This window comes from Pseudopipra pipra, chromosome 3 (genome assembly GCF_036250125.1).
Source record: "Pseudopipra pipra isolate bDixPip1 chromosome 3, bDixPip1.hap1, whole genome shotgun sequence".
Classification (NCBI taxonomy): Eukaryota; Metazoa; Chordata; class Aves; order Passeriformes; family Pipridae; genus Pseudopipra; species Pseudopipra pipra.
In genome coordinates, this window is record NC_087551.1 from 32,980,184 (window position 1) to 32,999,822 (window position 19,639).

General features: G+C 36.8%; 1 protein-coding gene across 2 annotated transcripts in view; it reads right to left on the reverse strand.

The window, feature by feature from the left end:
• Positions 1–3,155: 3,155 nt before the first annotated feature.
• TTC27 (tetratricopeptide repeat domain 27) overlaps positions 3,156–19,639 on the reverse strand; it is a 117,496-nt gene continuing 101,012 nt past the window's right edge. For both annotated transcript variants that reach the window (XM_064648539.1, XM_064648540.1), the window contains 5 exons: positions 17,701–17,866; positions 11,339–11,536; positions 7,767–7,878; positions 7,070–7,170; positions 3,156–3,400 (listed from right to left, as the gene is read on the reverse strand). In XM_064648539.1, the coding sequence (XP_064504609.1) occupies positions 3,278–3,400; positions 7,070–7,170; positions 7,767–7,878; positions 11,339–11,536; positions 17,701–17,866 (700 nt within the window). In that variant the 3' untranslated portion in view covers positions 3,156–3,277. The remainder of the gene's footprint in view (positions 3,401–7,069; positions 7,171–7,766; positions 7,879–11,338; positions 11,537–17,700; positions 17,867–19,639) is intronic.

The following is a 19,639-nucleotide window of genomic DNA, read 5'->3' on the forward strand; positions in this document are numbered from 1 at the left end:
AGAGCTAAGCCAAATAATTTCAAAGGGACTTTACAGCTTCTCAGGCAGTACTGCTCCAAAGGAGGATAAAATTAATACCTGTTTTTTTTCTGTCTTATTTATTTCAAAAACAAGAGGCGTAGTTTCAACCAATGTATGTACACATCCAAAAGCTGAACTTGTAAATGTGTCCTCTGTATTTGATATAAACCATACACCATTTTAGATCTGTAAAATTATTCAAAGCTTTATTTCTTTCCAAAGCACTTTTGGTACAGAGCACTGCATGAATGATGGGATGAGAGCTGCCTGCCTTTCTGAACGTACCAGTCAGTGTGGTGAAAGGAACATCAAGGACAACGTGACATGGAGCACAACATTTACTGGCATGTATTCAGGATGACCTGCCTGAGTCAGTGTGGCCCCACGGGCCCCAAGAACATTCACTTCTGCTCATGAGTAATGTCCCAACCCAAAAAACCTTTCAGCACCACACCCGGCCCAACACAACCCCCTCTGGGTGAATCAGGAGATCTTCCCTGGGTTCTAACCACCAGGGGTTGAAAATATATCATAGGTTGAACCATATTAGGTCAAAGACATAACAACAAACCCTATTTGGCCACAGAAATAAATTCTTTTTCATACATCATACTTCCTGGCTTTATACTCATCTTCAAAACTCTGAGACAGTTGCTTTCCCTGTCTGGGTTGGTAGAAGTTGAAAAATTCTAGACTTATCTGTTTTACCTCCATGTCACACCAAATTAGTTCCAATGGCAGACAGATGTCAAAATAGGTAAACTAATACTTCAAAAATCAAAGACAAAAAAGATTGGAGAGTACCTGAAGTTCTACTAAAGAAAGTGAACTGTAAGCCATTCCTGCAAAATATTGCTTAATTGAGTCCTTGCTACACTAAGCAATAATCGCTACCATGTGCTGTACATAGAGCACTTGAAAATAACAGATATTACAGAGGTTTTTTGTAGATGTGACAACTATATCAGGAAAGGACTGTTCAGTTTTGCTAAACTCTGGATGATCATGCAGTTGTCATGGGAGTGATCCAAGTAAGATGACAGATGCTCCCCATAAGATGGAGATCTGAAAAGTCTGCAGTCTTTAGGAAATTTTCCTTCCTCTTTCAATACTAACCAGATTTTTTGACAGCCAGAACTTTTATAGAAACATTGTCTTCATGACAATGATCTCCTAGAGCTATTCTGAACCAAATGCTGCTGCCATGAGCACAGAAAATTAATACCATACAAAACTGAGGTGGCTTTTGTTCTGTAAAGATTTAAAAGGCCCCTGTGATGATCTCCAAAGAAGCAGTGTGGGCTCACTTTGTACCTGAGGAAGATGAAAATGACACCAATACAAAGAAAGAGATAGCAAGTACATACCTGGTAGAGAGATTTACATCAGGTGTTCAGCCTCATGGATGAAGTGGTTGGAGAGTTTCTGGCATCATTATCTGTTCTGAAAAGCCAGTCTCTTGAACAGTGAGTCGGCTCCTGCCTCTCCATCTTCCACACCATATACTATTGTCTGTACATATTTAAATTGTGTATTTTTAAGTCTCTGCAGACATCTCCCCTCTATTACATTAATTATGACAGGAAAACTGATGTGCTGTCATAACAGTAGTCATCCCACCCTTCAGGAACACACTGTCTGTAGACAGTAGGTTTTACCTCTATTATGTGAAAAACAAACTTGTTTACATTCCATGCATCTGCTAAGAGAGGGAGGCTCAAACGAGGAAAACATCTGTGCTGAGAAAACATACACACATATAGTTTTAAAAGATATTTTCTTTTTCTTAGTGAAAATATTAAGTCACATAAAAAAATAATTACAAAAAGATGGTAGTGGTGGCAGTCTGTTGCAAAACTCTCTGCCTTTTTTTTTTCAGCCATGGACCCCTCACTGTACATATTGGCAAAATGGGAACAGTTAAAGAAATTCACTCTGCAAAAACTTTAATGCCTCCTCCCTTTCTGGGCCATTTCAATGAAGAGGTGTTTTGGAGCCACTAGCAGGTAAACTTGTTGCTAAGACGGTAATTTCTGTGGGGATCTTATGTTTAAACACTGTCAACAAATAATTTATTCTCCATTCTAAGAAGCTTTACAAAGCTACACAGCTTTACAAAGTTGTCAAGATGGTTTCCCCCTCCATGAATCAAAATAATATGCATTTACTGGTGCTTCAAATCCAATTAATTGTTTGGTTTCCTTGTACCTTCTGACTTTTCTCTTCAGGGAGCATATTCTTACCATTCAGTAACAGCCCATACCACAGACTGTGCAAATCCAGAATACAGATAACCATATTTTTGGAGACTGCATCATTCTTATGAAGGGAAGAGCAAGCTAAAACCATGTAAGTGAGGAAATTATTTTGCACAGGTTTCTGGAAAACTCTGAAAAAAAATGCAATTTTAAGCAGAGTAGTAGCAAAGATGCTTAAAAATGAAACCATGTAAAACCATCTAGATGAAAATAACTCACTCAGGTCTAGTCAGATGTAAATATTTTAGATTAGACTGCAGTTTTATTGCTGTGTCAGTGGGAAAATCCCCATGCCTATAAAAAGCCCAAATGAAGTGCCAGTCTATTGCTCATGGAACAAAAGTTATGTATATTTGAATAAACCAATACTGCTTTAAGTAATATGTTTGTAAATCCTAATGCAACAAACAGCCTGCTACTTCGACTGTATTACAAGAATAACAAAAAAGATTAAATTCTTGCTCTCAGGACCCCACTCCCACCCTGTAATTAATTAACACCAAATTAAACTGGAAAATGCCAGGACAACTTAGTGAGCCACCTCAGGCCCCAGCCCTGCCCACAGCCCCCGCAGCGGGCAGTAAGCAGAGCTCAGCTCCCACCTCTGCTGAGGAGGGATGCTTCTCCATCCCTCCAGCCCAGCACCTGCCCTCCTCCCTCAGGGTAACCTGGGTGGGGCATCCTGTGGCATCCCAGTGCCTGGGTGAGATGCAGGCAGGCGGAACTAATCCTCCATAATCGCCTTACAAATACCAGTAGCTCTCTTCCAGAAAATCTAGGGCTGAGGAACATGCAACTTTGTCAGACAGCATAGCCAGATGAGAAAGAATCTTAGGCAGACTGAACTCTGAAGAAAGCTGACTGCAACAACAGCACTGTACAGAAAAATGTTTATTGCCAATGTTGTTGTCTGAGAACTGCTACCATTTCATCAGCAAAAGCAGTGGCAAAAGAAACATGTCATTATTGTCCTCCTGTCACGAAATCTGGTCCATATGTCAGCACTGGTCTCTCAGCTGGTTGCTCAGTTCCTGAAGTTCAGCAATCATGTTGTCCATAGCTGCCACCTCATCAGCTATCTCACTGTGAACCTCATTACTTGTTACGTCTATGAAAAGTTGCTGCATGACAAAAAGAAATACTTATAAGTACTTTATAAATAAATACTTTTAAAATATACATACAGTTTCTCTATTTCAGTGTAGAGACAGAATACAGGAAGCTCATCACCACTATACTGCCTTTCATATTTTTTGCTAACTACGATGGCATCTCTCTCTAATAAAAGGCTATTTTGTGGCTAATTAACAGAAGGTGCACACACATGCTCATATAGAGACCTGAAAGCTGTGTCACACATCTGATATTCTGCCAAAGGGGATGAATCCTCCTGTGGACACTGGGTTTCTGTTCTGACCTGACTGCCCATTGTAGGAAATGAATAAGACGGTTTTATTACAAGCAAGTGTTTCCATGGTTGCCTCATGCGGAGTTACCTGGAGGTCATTTTATCTGGGAAGTTGGGGAGCCATTTTGTGGCCGAGGACTGGTGAGCTGCTCACTGTTCTGCTACAGGGTTGCTTACAGTTACTTACTGTTGCTTACAGTTATGGTGTGAAGGTGGCTGGAAAGTATGAAAGGCAGTAAGACCAGTCTGGGCTCACTGGGACCAAGGGACCATGTGGCCAGGGGCAGGGAAACAACTTGGTAGGTTGGTTAAAACAACCAGTGGACTGTAAGAAGAAGACTATATCACCTTTTAAGGAAGAAAAGAGCAAGGCTTGGCATGGGAGGAGCAAGACAGTGGTTATGTCAATCAAAGGGTCTTAAAAGGGCTCATCCCTCCCATTTGGGGTGTGCTTGGACCTGGTCACGAGTCCGGTGCACCCAGCACAGTGTTAATAAAGTTCTTTGTTTCACTTTATTTGGCTGTCTCCAAAATTTTAATTAGAGATATTTCTCACACCTATGCTGACTCCTGATTCCGTTGAAAGTAAAGGACATTTTTCATGAAACTCAAAACGTACTGTCACTGCAGTTTACAAGCCCATCTGCAGATAAATTAGTTGTGAACTTTAATGACCATTTTTCCCAGTGTCATATTTTGTTGCATAATTTTCTCTAAACTCTCAAATAAATACTTTTTGACATTTGATGTCCAGACATGCATGGGTGGAGACATTCACCTGCGCATAATTAAGTTATAAAAGAGAAAGCAAAACACTACAGAAAAATAAAAAAAGATTGTTCTTGAAGACAAAAAAAAAAGCAGCTAACTTGTGAGCAATCATAATCTATTCACAGGGAAAGCAACGGAGAGGACTGTTACATGGCTGGTCTAAAGCCTCGACATATGCAAGCTCTGACAGGAGTTTTGTGCATGCGGCACCTGAACATGTTGCTACTGCAAGACCAGAACCCGTCATTTGACTCAACTAATATTGAGGCTGCCTGAGGTATCACTCCACAAAAACATGGGGAAGGGGTGACACCCAAACATACATTTCCCCTTTGTTATGTAAAGGGAGAGTGATTCACACTTCATTTGACTACATACAACAAAAAGCCTACATTTAGAGAGAAAAACAAACCAAGAAAACAGAAGTTGCTCTGGAGTACATCTGTACATCATTATATCATCAAAGCATAATGGGACAATAAAGATACGCATACACACAAAAATGTTCTTAAAAGGCTCGAACCAAGGTTTTCAATGTGCCCCAAAACAGTGTTGTCACCAAAGAAAGGAACATCTTACATAAAAATAGGAACATGTTCCCACTACAAGTACAGAAACTCTTCTGACTTTCAGCCCCAAAATCTCACACTGGGAACATGATAGAAAAATTTGGTTCTTTCTGGCTAAGACAGCTAAATAAATCAGCATAATATAATTATTTGTTCTTCCCCCCCCCCCCCCCCCCCCCCAGTTAAAGAGATCTGTTCATCCAGACAGCCTGGGGAAGTTTCATGCACCACCATTCTTTGGGCTTTGTGCTCCATGTTTCCCCAAAACAGTACCCACATTTCATGCACTTAGGATACACCTCCATAATCTTTCTCTTTTTCACAGACCCCACCTGTCAGGTCCAAATGCTGCATGGGGGCAAGGGCCACAGCATGTGGCTGCCCAGAAGGCTCTATATAGAAAGAAGCCCATGAACAACATATTTTTGAGTTGCAGACTGTGGATGCATTTGCCAGTCCGGCACAACACCAGAGCTCAAATGTCAAAGATGGAGAGCCCAAGAAAGGCAAGAAGTCTGAGAAGCAACATTGTTTCACCTGTTAAAAAAACTACTGATTTGTTCCAATTGCATGCACTGACTACAACATTTTGGAATTTTATCTTTTAAAAGTTACTTTCACTGTTCTTTTATTTCTTCTGAAATCTTAACTAGTGAGTCTGCTCTTAGCCCATTTTTTAAGTGCTTTTCTCTATTAAAAGAAAAAATGAAAAAAAATCCCACGCTCATATTGACTCACAGGGCAGGAAAAGGAGATGCTACAGTCAAGCTTGGACAGGCGTAAACAGTGCTAAACTGTTTGTTCATTGGAACTGACAGAAGATGACTGAGTTTTTGAACTGCAACACACTTTGAAAATTCAATATGACTTCAAATTAAAAATAAGATGGCATCTTGGAAGGGATACAAAAACACTGAGGTCATATAAACAGCTTAATCTCTAACATGTTAGTTTTCTGAGAAGCACCATAGAACTTAGAGGCAGCATTATCTGCCAATAGTATAGATGTTCTCTTTATTAGTGCCTTCAGAAATTAAGAGTACAATTTACTAGACTCATGCATTCCTCATCTTTCAGATACTGCATGATCTTTCATAATATAAACTATCTATACTTGCATTCTTATAATTTATGTCACATAGTCTTGCTTTCTGTACAGTAATACTCAGTCTATGCACTTAAAAAAAAAACAAAATCAAAATATATTTTGTGAGTCACACCAAAACATAAGTTGTGGCTTTTTTCAACACATTCCAAAGTCATACCTATGCCAGTATCTAAAAGCAGAGTTACAGATCCAGCTTGTGTCTGCTTATGTAACTTTCCTAGGCTTTTATCCTTAAAATTAAAGGATTTAAAAGAGAATGAACCAAGTTTAGCACACTGATGATTAATCAAGACTTTGTAACACAAGCACATGTTATAAAACTTATGCTCTATAATTCACAATCGCTAACCCCCCTCCACAGGCAGGAAGAATCCCTCTTTAAGACATGAAGTGTATTTTGAATGAAAACAGATGATTCAAATATGATGACAATTTCCAAGTAATTAATATCTGAATTGGTAGGGTAATGAGTTCTATCTTTTAATAAATAACTCTTTCTAAAACACTTCAAGTGACACAAAGTAGTCCTGACACATTTTGATTCTTTCTGCAGGTTTAGATCCATTCTTTCTGAGACTGCCCTGCCTCTCCCATGACCACTCACAGAAAAAGTAGGTCTTTGAAATGACTGATTTCTCTCAAATGCTCAGATCGGTTTGCCCAACATTTTAGGCAATATTCTAACTTACTCCGAAATGTCAATGCTGCCTCTTAAACTTATGTCAGTCAAAGCCCAGCAGGAAGAAGGGAAATAAAAGTTTACTTAAAACTGGAATCCTTAACAGCATAGAGATGAATATCCACCTGATGGTGCACTGAGATAGGCAGGTATTATTTGATCTATAATTGATTCAAAACAGAGAAATGATTTCTGGCAACAGAACAGAGATTCCTAGCTTTCAAACAAAAATTCCTACCTTTCAAACATTCCTACCTTTGCTTTGGATGACAGGCCACGTAAGTTGAGCCGAGCTGAAGAAAGTATCTGCAAAGCTTCCTGATGATTAGATTTGTTCTTACTGCATTTTATAGCCACTAGAATCCAAATACAGAAGGACCCCAAAACAAAAAAGCATTATCATTCCAGCAATAATCTTTAAACAAAAACATTTAAAGATCTTGATACCCTCCATAGGCAATTTTTAAATGCAAAATCCCCCAAAAGAAACATGAAGAAAAAAAGTGCCAAGTAATTTTAAGAAGATAACTCTAAACTCAACAGGTATATGCATCCTTCTTAAACATAAATATCACAAAACAGTGAGTAATCTTACTAAGTCGAAGTCTCATCCATCTCCTGACTGGCACATTCAATCTAACAACTTATGTGAATATCTGAGGACTGAGATGAACTGCAGATGCAGTTTCCCTTGCATTATGAAGTTGCTAGATCATGAAATTAATTGATTCCATGATTACCAGTCATATGTTTACTGACTCACCCTACACAATTTCTGCCTCATTCCAAGTATATTTTTGTCTGCACTATCAGGATGATACTCTCTGTTAAAGGACTCCCAATAGTAGGAATAAATGTAATGGGTAAAGGAGAATATTATTTTGCCACTAAGCTTAATAAATATTTGTTACACTATTCATGAGTAATGACATTTCTTTTCAGGTGAACATACCACGTGCAATCTCTATGGCTCCTTTTACCACCTCCTTAAAAGAAGAAACATCTTTCTCCCAATCACTCGATTGAATTTCACATTTATGTGCTTTAGTGAGACACTGCAGTGACTGTGAGGAGGAAAAAAAAAATTATCAATATGTGAGAAAACAAACTAGAAGACTACTTTAGTTTTGAGTATCTATGAAATTAATGGTCAACCTGGAAAATGAGTGTATCTTTACTATGCCTGATTTCCTGCGAGTTGGAGTACTGTCCTTCTCTGCAACAGTTAAGCGCCAGCTGTAACACAGATGTTCTTCACCAATATTGCATCTCAAGTGTGAGTGGCATATAAAGTAACGTGTCTAATTCTTATCTTTTAAAAATCTGTCTAGACTGATGGATGTGACCCATGTTTGCCAACTCATCATAATTAAATGCACATGAAAAACAGAAAAGTACTTGCATTCACACTTCAAATAGCAAATTTGTACCTAAAAAAATTATAACTGAATACATCAAAGCTTTCTTCCTGTATATGTATTCTTGGCAAATAATATATTTTACAGACGCAGGTATTAGCTGCCTAACTGCTCTGGTCTCAGTGTGAACAGGAAAAATAAATGCACACAATACGGAAGGAGGGTCCCATTAAAGAAAAAAAAAAAAAGAAAAACTTAAGTAGAAGAAATTAGTTTTTGTTTTAGAGTTTTGTTTTCTTTCTACAGCATCAAAAATGTGAAACAAATATATACCAGAAGCTACATGCATGGCTTGGTTCAATGAAAACTCTCCAGTTATCTTTTTGAAGAGTTTAAATATCATATAAAAGAATAACAAATTTTCAGTGTGGTACATACACATGAGCACAATAAAGACTTCTGAATTTGTGGGGTGTCACCCCAGAAGCTTCTACTCTCTCTCTCCCACTGGAGTTTCAATCACTATGGCACAGGGGACTGAACCGTTCATGCTTTTGTAAATTGTAGTAAAGGTATATTAAGTCAAACTAGAGTGAATTATATATTTTTTTTTCATAACAATCTAGGTTATAACTGGTAGCAGTTCTGGCCAGCAGAGGCAAGAACTTCCAAGAGAAGGAACAACAGTTTTTACAGCAGTCTGATTTCAGTCTGTACATGTCTGAGTCAGAGCAGCAAATGAGGGGGGTTTTGCTGACAGATGTCAGGGAGGGGAAAGAATTCAAAGTCTTATGAGCTGTTTGTTTGCACTTCTGGAACCTGGATTTATCCTGAAAGGAAACAGTTATGAGCTGGGGAAAGTTCAAGGAACAGAGGGGTTTCATAGCCTTGGTATGTATCAGCAGGAAACTTGAAGGTTGGAAAGATTCCTTGGTGGGAAAGATGTGGACTGGACTGCATTCAGCATAGGGAAGAGAGAAGTACTGAATGAGGTGGCAGTTCAGATACACTGAAGCATGAGAGTAAATATATGCTAAGGTAAAGAAAAAAAAATAAAACCCCCACAAACTCAACACTTCAGCAGTTTTACACTCCTAACTTGTAAACCTTGTCTGACTTTGATTCAATTTACAGAGCCTTGCTGCGAATTGTAAATGTAGTCTAGTGATTCATGTGGCATCAGCTATAGCAGCAGAGCAGAAAATTAAAAAAAAAACCAACAACAACCAAGCCACCCTTTACAATAGCCAGGCATACAAGATTGTTCTTTCAAATGCAATGTTAGGAACTAAATTGGTTAAATATAATTAAACCTGCACTATATAAGGTGCAGAATAGAAGGGTATGGAGTAAAGGTCAAACCCTACATTTGTAAGGAGGTACAGGACACTATTAAAGATCTCTTCCATATCTTTGTCCTATGATGCCACAATATAGTAAAAAGGGCCCTTTCAGAATTCATTGAACTTTTGCATTATAAATGTGGGTGGAAAACCGCAACTCTACATCTAGAATTTTTCTACAGACAGCTATATGCACTGAATATCTGACTGACAAGTGATGGTGCCTATGGTAGTGAAGCAAACAAATACTGGTTTTGTAATTTTTACTTTATAATATGATATCAGAAATCAGTGATTATTCAGCGTTTAGAAAACGAATTTTTACACTGTAAATTAATGTATACTGTGGCTGTAGGCAGTTCTGCTCTCTCATGATCTGTATCTGTGGTACCGTCGTACCAGGATATTTAGATACACACGTAAGCATACCTTAAGTATTTATAAACGTCATTCTGTCTTGCAGGGGCTGTAAGCATGTTCCATAACCAGTCTGATTAGGAAACACAGTTTAAGTCCTGTCTACTCTACAAATTGAAACCATGCTTTTAACTCGGTTAGTAAAAAATACTGTGATGTAACCAGATTCTGAAATTATTACATTTATAGTATAGACAGGGCCTCTGCTCCTTTGCCTGTCTGAGTAAGAATTTGAGGATATATTACAGGATATTGCAGTGTCTGTATTTCTGAATTCTAAGTAGGCCAAATCCCTTTTACTTCAACTGTAAAGAAAAAGAGGGAAGGAAAAAAGGTAAGAATTGGAGATAGACAGTAGCAATGACAAAACAAGGCTTTTTGCAGGGCAAAGCACAAAAAGACAACAAGTATGGCCCAAATTATTATAAGTTAAAGCCCACAGTCATATAATTTGTAGGCCCAACCATCTTCCTAATATGCCTGACATCAAGCAACATGCAATCCTCCAGACAGACATTTTTGCCTAGGCCAAAGGCATACCCTGCTTAGGGAACACATACTGAATGCCAACCTTGTGTATTTTCGGCTTCAGTGAAGATCTGACAACCCATAAGTATTTTGGGAGTGTGCAAAGCTATTTGAATTTTGGAAATTTAATATCAAATGCAAAGCACACTCAAGCATGCAACAAAATAAACACTCCTAGCAGTGCAGAGTGGTTACTTTGGAAATGCAATCAATTTGACTCCCTAGGAAGCGATAGGGACAAGAGATAGAAGTTAATACAGCAAAACCAGCAACAGGTAAAGAGAAACCAATGGTTCAACAGAATGAATACTGTTATTTAATTCCATTTTAAGCTAATTAAGGCCAAAACATTTTTTAATCTGGGAACTCTAACTGTAGTATAGAGTATTTTAAAGGCATTTTCCCTTAGTGATTGCAAAGTAGAATACAGATGGCTTATGCTGCCACTGGATCATGCTTTTAAGACCCATTTTTTTTTCAGAAGCTGTAATATCTTGTCTCCAGAATCAAAGATTCCAATTAAAAAAACCCCCCAAACCCACACCACCATTAGATTACAGACATTAGATTGCTGCCAACAAAAGTTTCAGAATACAAATCCAGGACATATGCTATGAGATGCTTGAAAATGAAACGCTGGGGAAAAAAAGGGATTTTTTTTTTTTAATGCACAAAAACTGATGTAAAACATCTTGCTCCTGTTGTAACAAAAATGTGTGCTGTAGGAACATGAAAAGCAGAAAATGAGCTTATAAAAACACTAAAGCAAAGTACATCTGGAACAAGAGCATCTTTTACTATAGCAAGCACTATAGTTTGTTAGAAAACAGAAGGTTTCTATCAGAAGTGTAAAAAGTTATACCTCACAACACATTTACCTTTTCAATATCTTCCCCATTATCATTCTCTCCATTTCCATAAAGTTGGGCATAAAGTCTCCAGATGGCCCCATCATTTGTCACTCGTGAAGTGACCCTGCCCAAGAGCTCTTGCAATTTTCCCTTCAATCCACTTGCTGCATCTCCAGCACGATCTGCCATACCATCCACTACTGCTCTGACCAGAATAGCCAGCACCTTAAAAAAGCGGTAGGAGAGAGTTTTTATTTCAACTCAAATCAACATCAATATAAATAATGGCATATTTGGTCCCTCCTAATGGTTCAGGAAAAATACAAATATAGTACCATATGACAAGTAGAGAATTTACTTAGAAATACATTATTAGCGGAGTAATTCAACTGATTAAAAATCTCATCTATAAGATTCTATGTTGGTGAATATAAAGAGGTCAGAGACCTAAGGCAGAATTCTGGGTTACCTGAACAGGCTTGTGTGACAAGCAATGGTATAGGAATTCTGGCAGCATCCAAAAGATAATTTCATCTCATAATACAGTTCTGAAAAGATGAGTAAAGAGGCTGAATCAAATTAATTCAGGTAATGGAAGACATTGTTGCTTACAGGACCTCTATTTAACTACCTGCAGAAAGTGAAAGATGTACAGTGGGTAAGATGGAAACTGAAATGTAACTGAATATCACCTTGGGAATCTCTGTTTATAATGCACTTCTGGTAAATTACTAGCCAAGTCAGTTCCATCAAACTCTTTTACAAGTACCCATTAATGGCCATATTTTCTGAGTCACGGGCTTGAGAATGTGGGATCTGGCCCGTGGAAATGCTGAGCATGTGTAGCTGCTGGTGAACTCAATGGGAGCTTGGTTTTGCATGTATGAAATGCTACATAATACCAGGTGTCCCTGGAAAAATTGTGAGTCTTCATGTCCCACACTGGACACTGAAAATTAGAAAGCAGTTTCACTTTGCCTCAGTTCCTTCTCAATAAAATGAGAAACTGCACATGTAAATTAAGACGTGGTGAATTAGAAGAAAATAAAACCCAGAAAAGCTGTGGCTTATTAAGTGAGTAATACCTGTTCTGTGAAATGCATGAGACACAGAGACTGGGGAAGAAATAAGGATAAAAACAAAATGAGGCATGCATTGAAGATAGGCCAGTAAAAGTCACACAAACACCTTCATACCGGTACTTCCTAACTTGTGTGTCTGTCATTTGGCAACTTTAATGTTTCAACATTTTTGTCCATGTGATACTAATACTTACAATGAAATCACATCAATAGCAATATTAATATCAAGATAGTAATAAAATGAATGTCAAAGATGACCTGTGATTAGTCACAAACCACAGAAACATACTACTGCTCTAGCAAAAGCAGGATGGAGTTCATCCTCACAAATCAGAAAACTGGCAGAAAACAATGTAAAAATTATGACAGTATCTAAGTATATTACACTTAAAATTAAAACATATGCAGTTTAGCATTTGTGATATGTCATTTCCTAAAACAATTTTTCTTCTATAGAACAACTGAATTAAAATGCATCCCCAAAAATAGTAAGTTTTTATCAGATACAGGAAATCTTTGACAGAACAACCCAAATCAATCAAAAAGGCAGAAACTGTTATTAATAAATACATGTAATAGGAAAAGTGAAAATAATTATACATCTACCTGGTATCTTTTAACAGATGATAAAATATCATAGTAGCATCTGTACATCAGCTAAAGACTTCCTCCCTTTTCCCTGCCAAAACCATAACAGTAGCTTATAGCCTTTATAATATTATATGACAAACTGGCTGTTCTTTCTTTTATTTTCTAGTGCTCTTATGAGTCACTTTAGATAATAGAAAATATGATCAACTATTAATAGTCCCAAAGTTCTGAAATTCATATTATATTAATGATTTGGAATATGAGGGGCGAAACCCCATTATTAAATGAATCAGGTCTTCTATAACGATTTGCTAACAAAACACCAACAAGTGTTGATATTTCCATTACTACAGCATTGTAATAAAAAAAAAAAATAAGAGGTGTAAGAAGAAATATTCAACTGTGTTCTCTTTTGACAAGGAACAAGAACTGGTCCTGAGGATTCATACATAGATGTATGACTTGTCAGTTTAAAAAAATATTTACTCAAAGTCAAAAAAGTTACTTCGCATAAACATCATGTGTAGTCATAAAAAGTTTGTTTGCACATGAAGAAAAAAAATTTCCTTAGTCAGTAGGATTTAGCAACTGAAAAATTATCCGTATTCTCACAGAGTTCTGGCTTTGCTTACACTTTCATCGTAACAATCCATCTCCTTTTTCCGTGTAAGCTTTAGCACTACAGCAGTGAAAACAAAACTAGTGTCAAAAACCGGATTAAAGGGCCCATTAAACAGTAATGAATCATTAATGCTTGGTTGTGCCCAGTTCTTAAATGAAGTTATTTCAAACTGCAAGTGAATTGTCCTAATCATCAAAAAGTATTTAGCACTGTAGCAGAGCTTTCCATTTTAGATGGTTGTCCTAAGTGTTAAAATTTGTATCTTTGAGAAGTTTTGAACTGCCATATATACTAAACTACTAAAGCAATGCTCTGTTACCCAGGATCTCAAACAAGCAGTAGAGCGTTTTTTGTTTATTTGTTCATTTGTTTTTTTTCACGTCTCTTTTAATGAACTGGGCTCCATATGACCACTGAGCAGGGTTTGTGTTTAGTATGACATCACACTATCTGCATTCCTCCTTCTCCTTTGCTTTTGTAAATAATGTGTGTTCACCAAAAAACTGAACAAAAGACACCACAAGACAAAACCTTCAAAACAAACCAAATAATTTATAAATGCTGTGATTGTCACCAGTTAATCTCATTTCACAATTGTTCTCCAAACAACTCCTTTCATATAAAAATTTTCTTGGTCAAACCATTTTTAGAAGCTTCCCTAATACTAATCAAACTTGACAGTGCTCAAGAAAGAAGAAAAACCTCAGATACCAGATCCAAAACAACAAATCTGCAGTCTGTGAGCCCTCCCTGCACCCCTTCCAAATGAAAGGTTTTAAAATAAAGATAATTGTCATTAGTGAGGCACTTAAAAGAAACAGAGCTCCAGAAATTTTTAATTCCTACCCCCGCTTTTCAAAATCCCTTGGAACATGTCCTTGTGGCCTTTCGTTAGAAAGGGTTTGGCAACACAAACCACTGAAACGAGGATGTTACTTAATGTAGAGCTTAAGAGAAAAACTTTGCTAGAATCTGAAAAACACAGAACTGCAAAGTGGAACGCTTTGTCCGTACTTCTGCATTCGTATTCTTTGACAGCACATGATGAAGACTTGGTTTCTGAAGGAGTGCATCAACACAGCTTTTCCACCCACAAAATAGCTTTGTTATTCACCAAACTGCAACTTTCCAAGTAAAAAAGGTTGAGTGCCTCACGCATGTGACAAAAAGGAGTATGATGAGCAGTTGCAAAAATGTTTCAGGTATATTTACTACCTCATACTAATAATTCAGAGACTAAATTGACGATCACAACAAGTAAGGCTTTTTCCTTGGGTACTTTTTAGTGACTGGTCTACCAGTGGAAACTACAGATAATTCAGTGAGCCTTCGTATGTTATTACATAACATGTATATTAAAGGTTTTCCAGGTATATTTCTCAGGAGGTTCATGAACATTAAAAGAAATATGGAAATGTGAAGAATTTTAAGAACCAGTAAGGAGGGAAGGTAAAAAGGCATGCTTTTAACATGTATGTGGAATGCTAGGAAATTGAGACCTTTGAAACTATGTCCTTTGCTGTAATCTTTTATTGCATTGTTTCTTCTTTATAAAGAGCCCTTTAGTCTTACTGTGTTCAATTCTGTCTGCAGAATCTGTACATACATATCTTCAAGCCTCATGACATCATGATCTCAGAACCTTTGCCACAAGGATGACATTGTTAAATTACTAGAATAGCTTAGAAGCAAATTTTCCCAGGTCTTCTGTACTCAGAAGAGTGTGAAAAAAGACACCAATGGCCTAACAGAAATTCTACATGAAGATCTGAATGCTTTACTGTTATTAGAAGAAATTAGTGATTTTTAAAAATATGACTTCATACTATTCTGAAATAAAATAGTCTTATGTAACTACAGAAATCAAGGACATTTCGAATTATATATTCAATTGCATACTTGTAATTGATGCATTCAGTCTCACAAGGGGTATTCTGCAACAATGATTATGCTAAAAGCGATTAGTCACTGGCTTTCTGTTTTCACAAAGAATCAGAATCGATAACTCAACTTGTTTCTTTCAGTTTCATGGATATTTATTTTATTTCAATTCCTACCTTCTTTCTCACCACTATGCCATCTAGCTTAGTAGTCTGTCAATAAAAATCTATGATGACTACAAATACTAAATATAACCTGAGAGAAGATCATACTATGCTGCATGGAAACAAAGGTGTAGGTTTCCATGTACTCATGCTTATGATTTTACATTGCTAAAACACAATTGCACAAGGCAATTATACTGATGATCTCTAAAACAATCCAGTTGGCAAACTGGAGAGGCTTAGCAATTAATCGTGAGCTCTGTAAACAATCTCAGCAAAAGCTTTTATTTTTACATGCTTCTTTGTTTTGCTACAGAAATGCTCTTCTCTTCCTTGTAAGAAAATTGATTAAAGTCTTTCTGAAATTCCTTAATGAGGCTCTGAGGTTTTTCTTGGCAAAATAGTAAAATCCTTCTAATTGAGGAAACTGTATTACAAGTTACAATGAAACCCATAAAACACTTCACATATCCGAAGTCAAAGTTAAAATTAGGATGAAAAAAAATGTAGGAAGGAGAGCATATATATGCTTCTGTAAAAATGATAAAAGTTAAATGAGAACAAGATGACAAAAGAGTTATACAACAAAAATAGAAATTTAGCGCAAGCAATATCCCCAAATATTTTAACAAAATATACTACATAGAATCTGATGAATAACAGTAACAGGAGTCTGTATCATCTAAAAATATTTAAAATGGGCAAATACATGTAGAAGGTTCTATTCCTAGTCAGCTGTCAATCTGTTTAAAATAATACAGTACACCACCCCTAGAAATGCTATTTAAACTAACAATTGAGAAAAAAATTCATTGAAAAAAGCCAACCATCTACAAGATGTTCCATGACAGGCCCTACCAGTACTACAATACTGTAGCTGTAAAACACACTAATCCTTATCACTTAAAGACTATTTTCCATAGACATTTTTTAGTGCAAAGAGAGTAAGACCTTTAATGTTAGCTATATCAAACCTGAAAGATTTTATTAAGATAGAATGTTATCCTGTGCATGATTGGCTTTATAGTAGTAAGTACTGCAGTCACATACAACTTGTTATTAAAAACTATTCTGAAAAAAGTGTTTAACATCTCTGCCTCCCATGAACAAACGAGATGTTTCCACAATCGTAACTAATTCTGCCTGTTCTCTCTACTCATCACTGGACTCAAATTCACAAGATCCAGGGAAGTTATTTTTTATGGGACAAAAACCAAAACGTACGCCCGTGTTCCATGACCAGCAGCAGCTGGTTCCTCTTACCCTGGTACTATACACAATCTCCCCAAGAACTCGTAAGCTTTTAAACCAGATCCGTTAAGTTTGCAAGGGATTTTGAAGGTGTTTCACTACTATGCTTAAGAGATTCTTTGGCTTGCCTTTCAGATTCACCTTGCTGTTTTCACTGAGTGTACAGAACACTCCTTGGATCAGAACCTGGTTTCAGGCAAGGTAACATCACAGCTGAAGCTGTTGAAGTAGGTTCTCTGGATTTTGTCGAGAGCGTACATTTACAAACACAAAAGTTAACTGAACTTAACTGAACTACAGTGAAAGATGAGCAAAAGATACCTCTTCTATTTTTCTTTATTCTGGTTATTAAGAATCAATGTTATGATTTTAATGCATTCAATTTACTTTCAAAGGCTCATTTGTGGAATTTTCAAACACATGGAAAAAGATTACCTTTTTTTAAACTAAATAATTTATATTATTTCTGATACTGAGACATGTGGGAACAATATGGAAAGAGGGAGTTATGCATAGTGTTTCATATAAAAATAGATCTTAAAACTGCAGGGCTTGTCCTTTGAAGAAGTCTGCAATCTGCAATCGGGATGCAAAGGTTTTTGGTTTTGTCCATTTTTATTTTAAACATTTATTCTTACACTACAAATCTCCAAAAATTAAATCACTTGCCAACATAACTTCACTGGTATGCATACTGTCATTACTGATACCACTATCAGTAGCTATCAGCAATCTCTCTCTGTCTCAGAAGAAAAAGTACTGAACATATAAGATGACTAAATAAGAAAACTTCCTGACCTGTGTATCCTTGTACTTTTCTCTTAAGTCCATGAGCCGGTGATAAGCTTTAATTGCCTCTGAAAACTCTCCAACATCTGTACTGGTGAGAAGATAGTTCTCCCATATTTGCCAGTGCTCATAGTTGCACTTGAGAGCTTCTTGGAGGGTTCGAAATGCTTTGATCCTAATCAATAATAAAAACAGAATAGAAATTAAGATTCTACATTAAATCTTGATTATAGAAGATTTCTAGACTAAAATTAGTTGGCTTTCTATCAAATATAAAGCTGCTTATTTAAAAAAATACATTTAGAAAACAGTGCAACATAAAAGCTATTGTTCAACATTTACAATATTGATAATCCCTTAATCTCTTTTGCAAATTACTTTCTATCAGTTCATTCAAAACAGTACACTCTGTATTCTGAACTATGTAATTTTTGTTAGCTCTCATAATTATTTTTGACAAAAATTCATCATAATTGAGCCATCTATGTCAATATTTTCCTTTCTGAATTTTTAACTGGAACCATGAGAAAACAATCTTACTCATGCTACAGTTCTAATAAACATTGAAAACCAGAAAATCACTGAGTTCATGGTAGATGCAGAATGGTACTGACTTATTTCATCACACAGAAGAAGGTTACTTAACAGCTTTTTGTGATTTATTTTAAACATTTGCACATGTAAAACATGCATGTCCACTGCACAGAAGCTCCGCATTTTTAACTGCTTTTTTCCTTAGGTCAGCTGGAAGGTTTACTTACCCTCTCTGCTCCCTGATGCTGTGTTGCTCAGTACAAATGTGTCAGAGTAGCCCAAACACTATTAGGGGCCCTTCTCCAAAGGCGCTGCCCAGTGAACCATCTCACAGGAGCAGGAGAAGGTTTTATGGAATTGTAGTGGTTTAAACCACTACAAAAGTGGAAAGCACAATTCCTATAAAATCACTATCAAGTTACAAAGCATCTTTATTTTTTCATATGGATCCACTGCAGGCAACTCTTGACCATTCTCTTACTAAAATAGAGAAGTAATGGCATTCTCTGGTAAGCAACGTGCCATCTGAAGTGTATGTTGGTAAGGTCTGTGTGCTTACTGTTTAAAGTTTTAAACATATTGCCAAAAGTTGCAACAAATGTGAAACTTTAAAAAAAGCTTTGCTGGAGAATTGCAATTATATGGTTCTTTCTAAGAGACCAAAGTGTACTCTCAGTTGGACAGTAATGATACATAAAAAAAAAAGCCAAAAAGGAATAGATTCCTTTAAATAAAAACTTGAAACAGAGTTCTCCTGGGTTGGTAAAAAAAATCTACATTGGTAAGACATGACAATAAATCTCTTTTTAATAAATATCGTATAAAGATGGCCTGTTATCAAAACTTGCAGTTCACTTCCTCTATTCTACTGCTTGAGTAAGTTGTTAAAAGTGCTGTCTCTAAAGAAAGCCCAAAGAAATTGTGTGTTGAATTTCAAAAAGAGGGTCCAAGAGAGTGTAAATATCTCAGCCAGGAAAAGGTAATATCTAACTAGTTAATCAGGCCATTAAAAGCTTGGAATGGTTAGGTCAGGGAAAAATGCCAATAACTGCCAATCTAAGCCCTCAATATTAAAAAAGTTACTAAATACACATGAAGAGAGCAGATTGCTAGAACAAAATTATGTAAGGAAAACAGGTAATTTGGCATAGCTACAGCAGAACAGTCTGCAGGCAGGATCTTCCCGTGTTCACTCCTTTCTTCTTTCTCTTCCTGATATATTGATAGACATAATGCTGATGAGTAAATGTACTAACAATTGACTCTCCTCCACTGCTAACAGATTCACTTCACTGAGAGATTTTAGACCCTGATTTTGATAGATTGTATTAGAAAAGAACAGAGACCCGCTCCTTCCTCTGTGGATTTTGCTACAATGAAAGCTGGGATTTGCCACAGCTCTCTGACAGGCTGG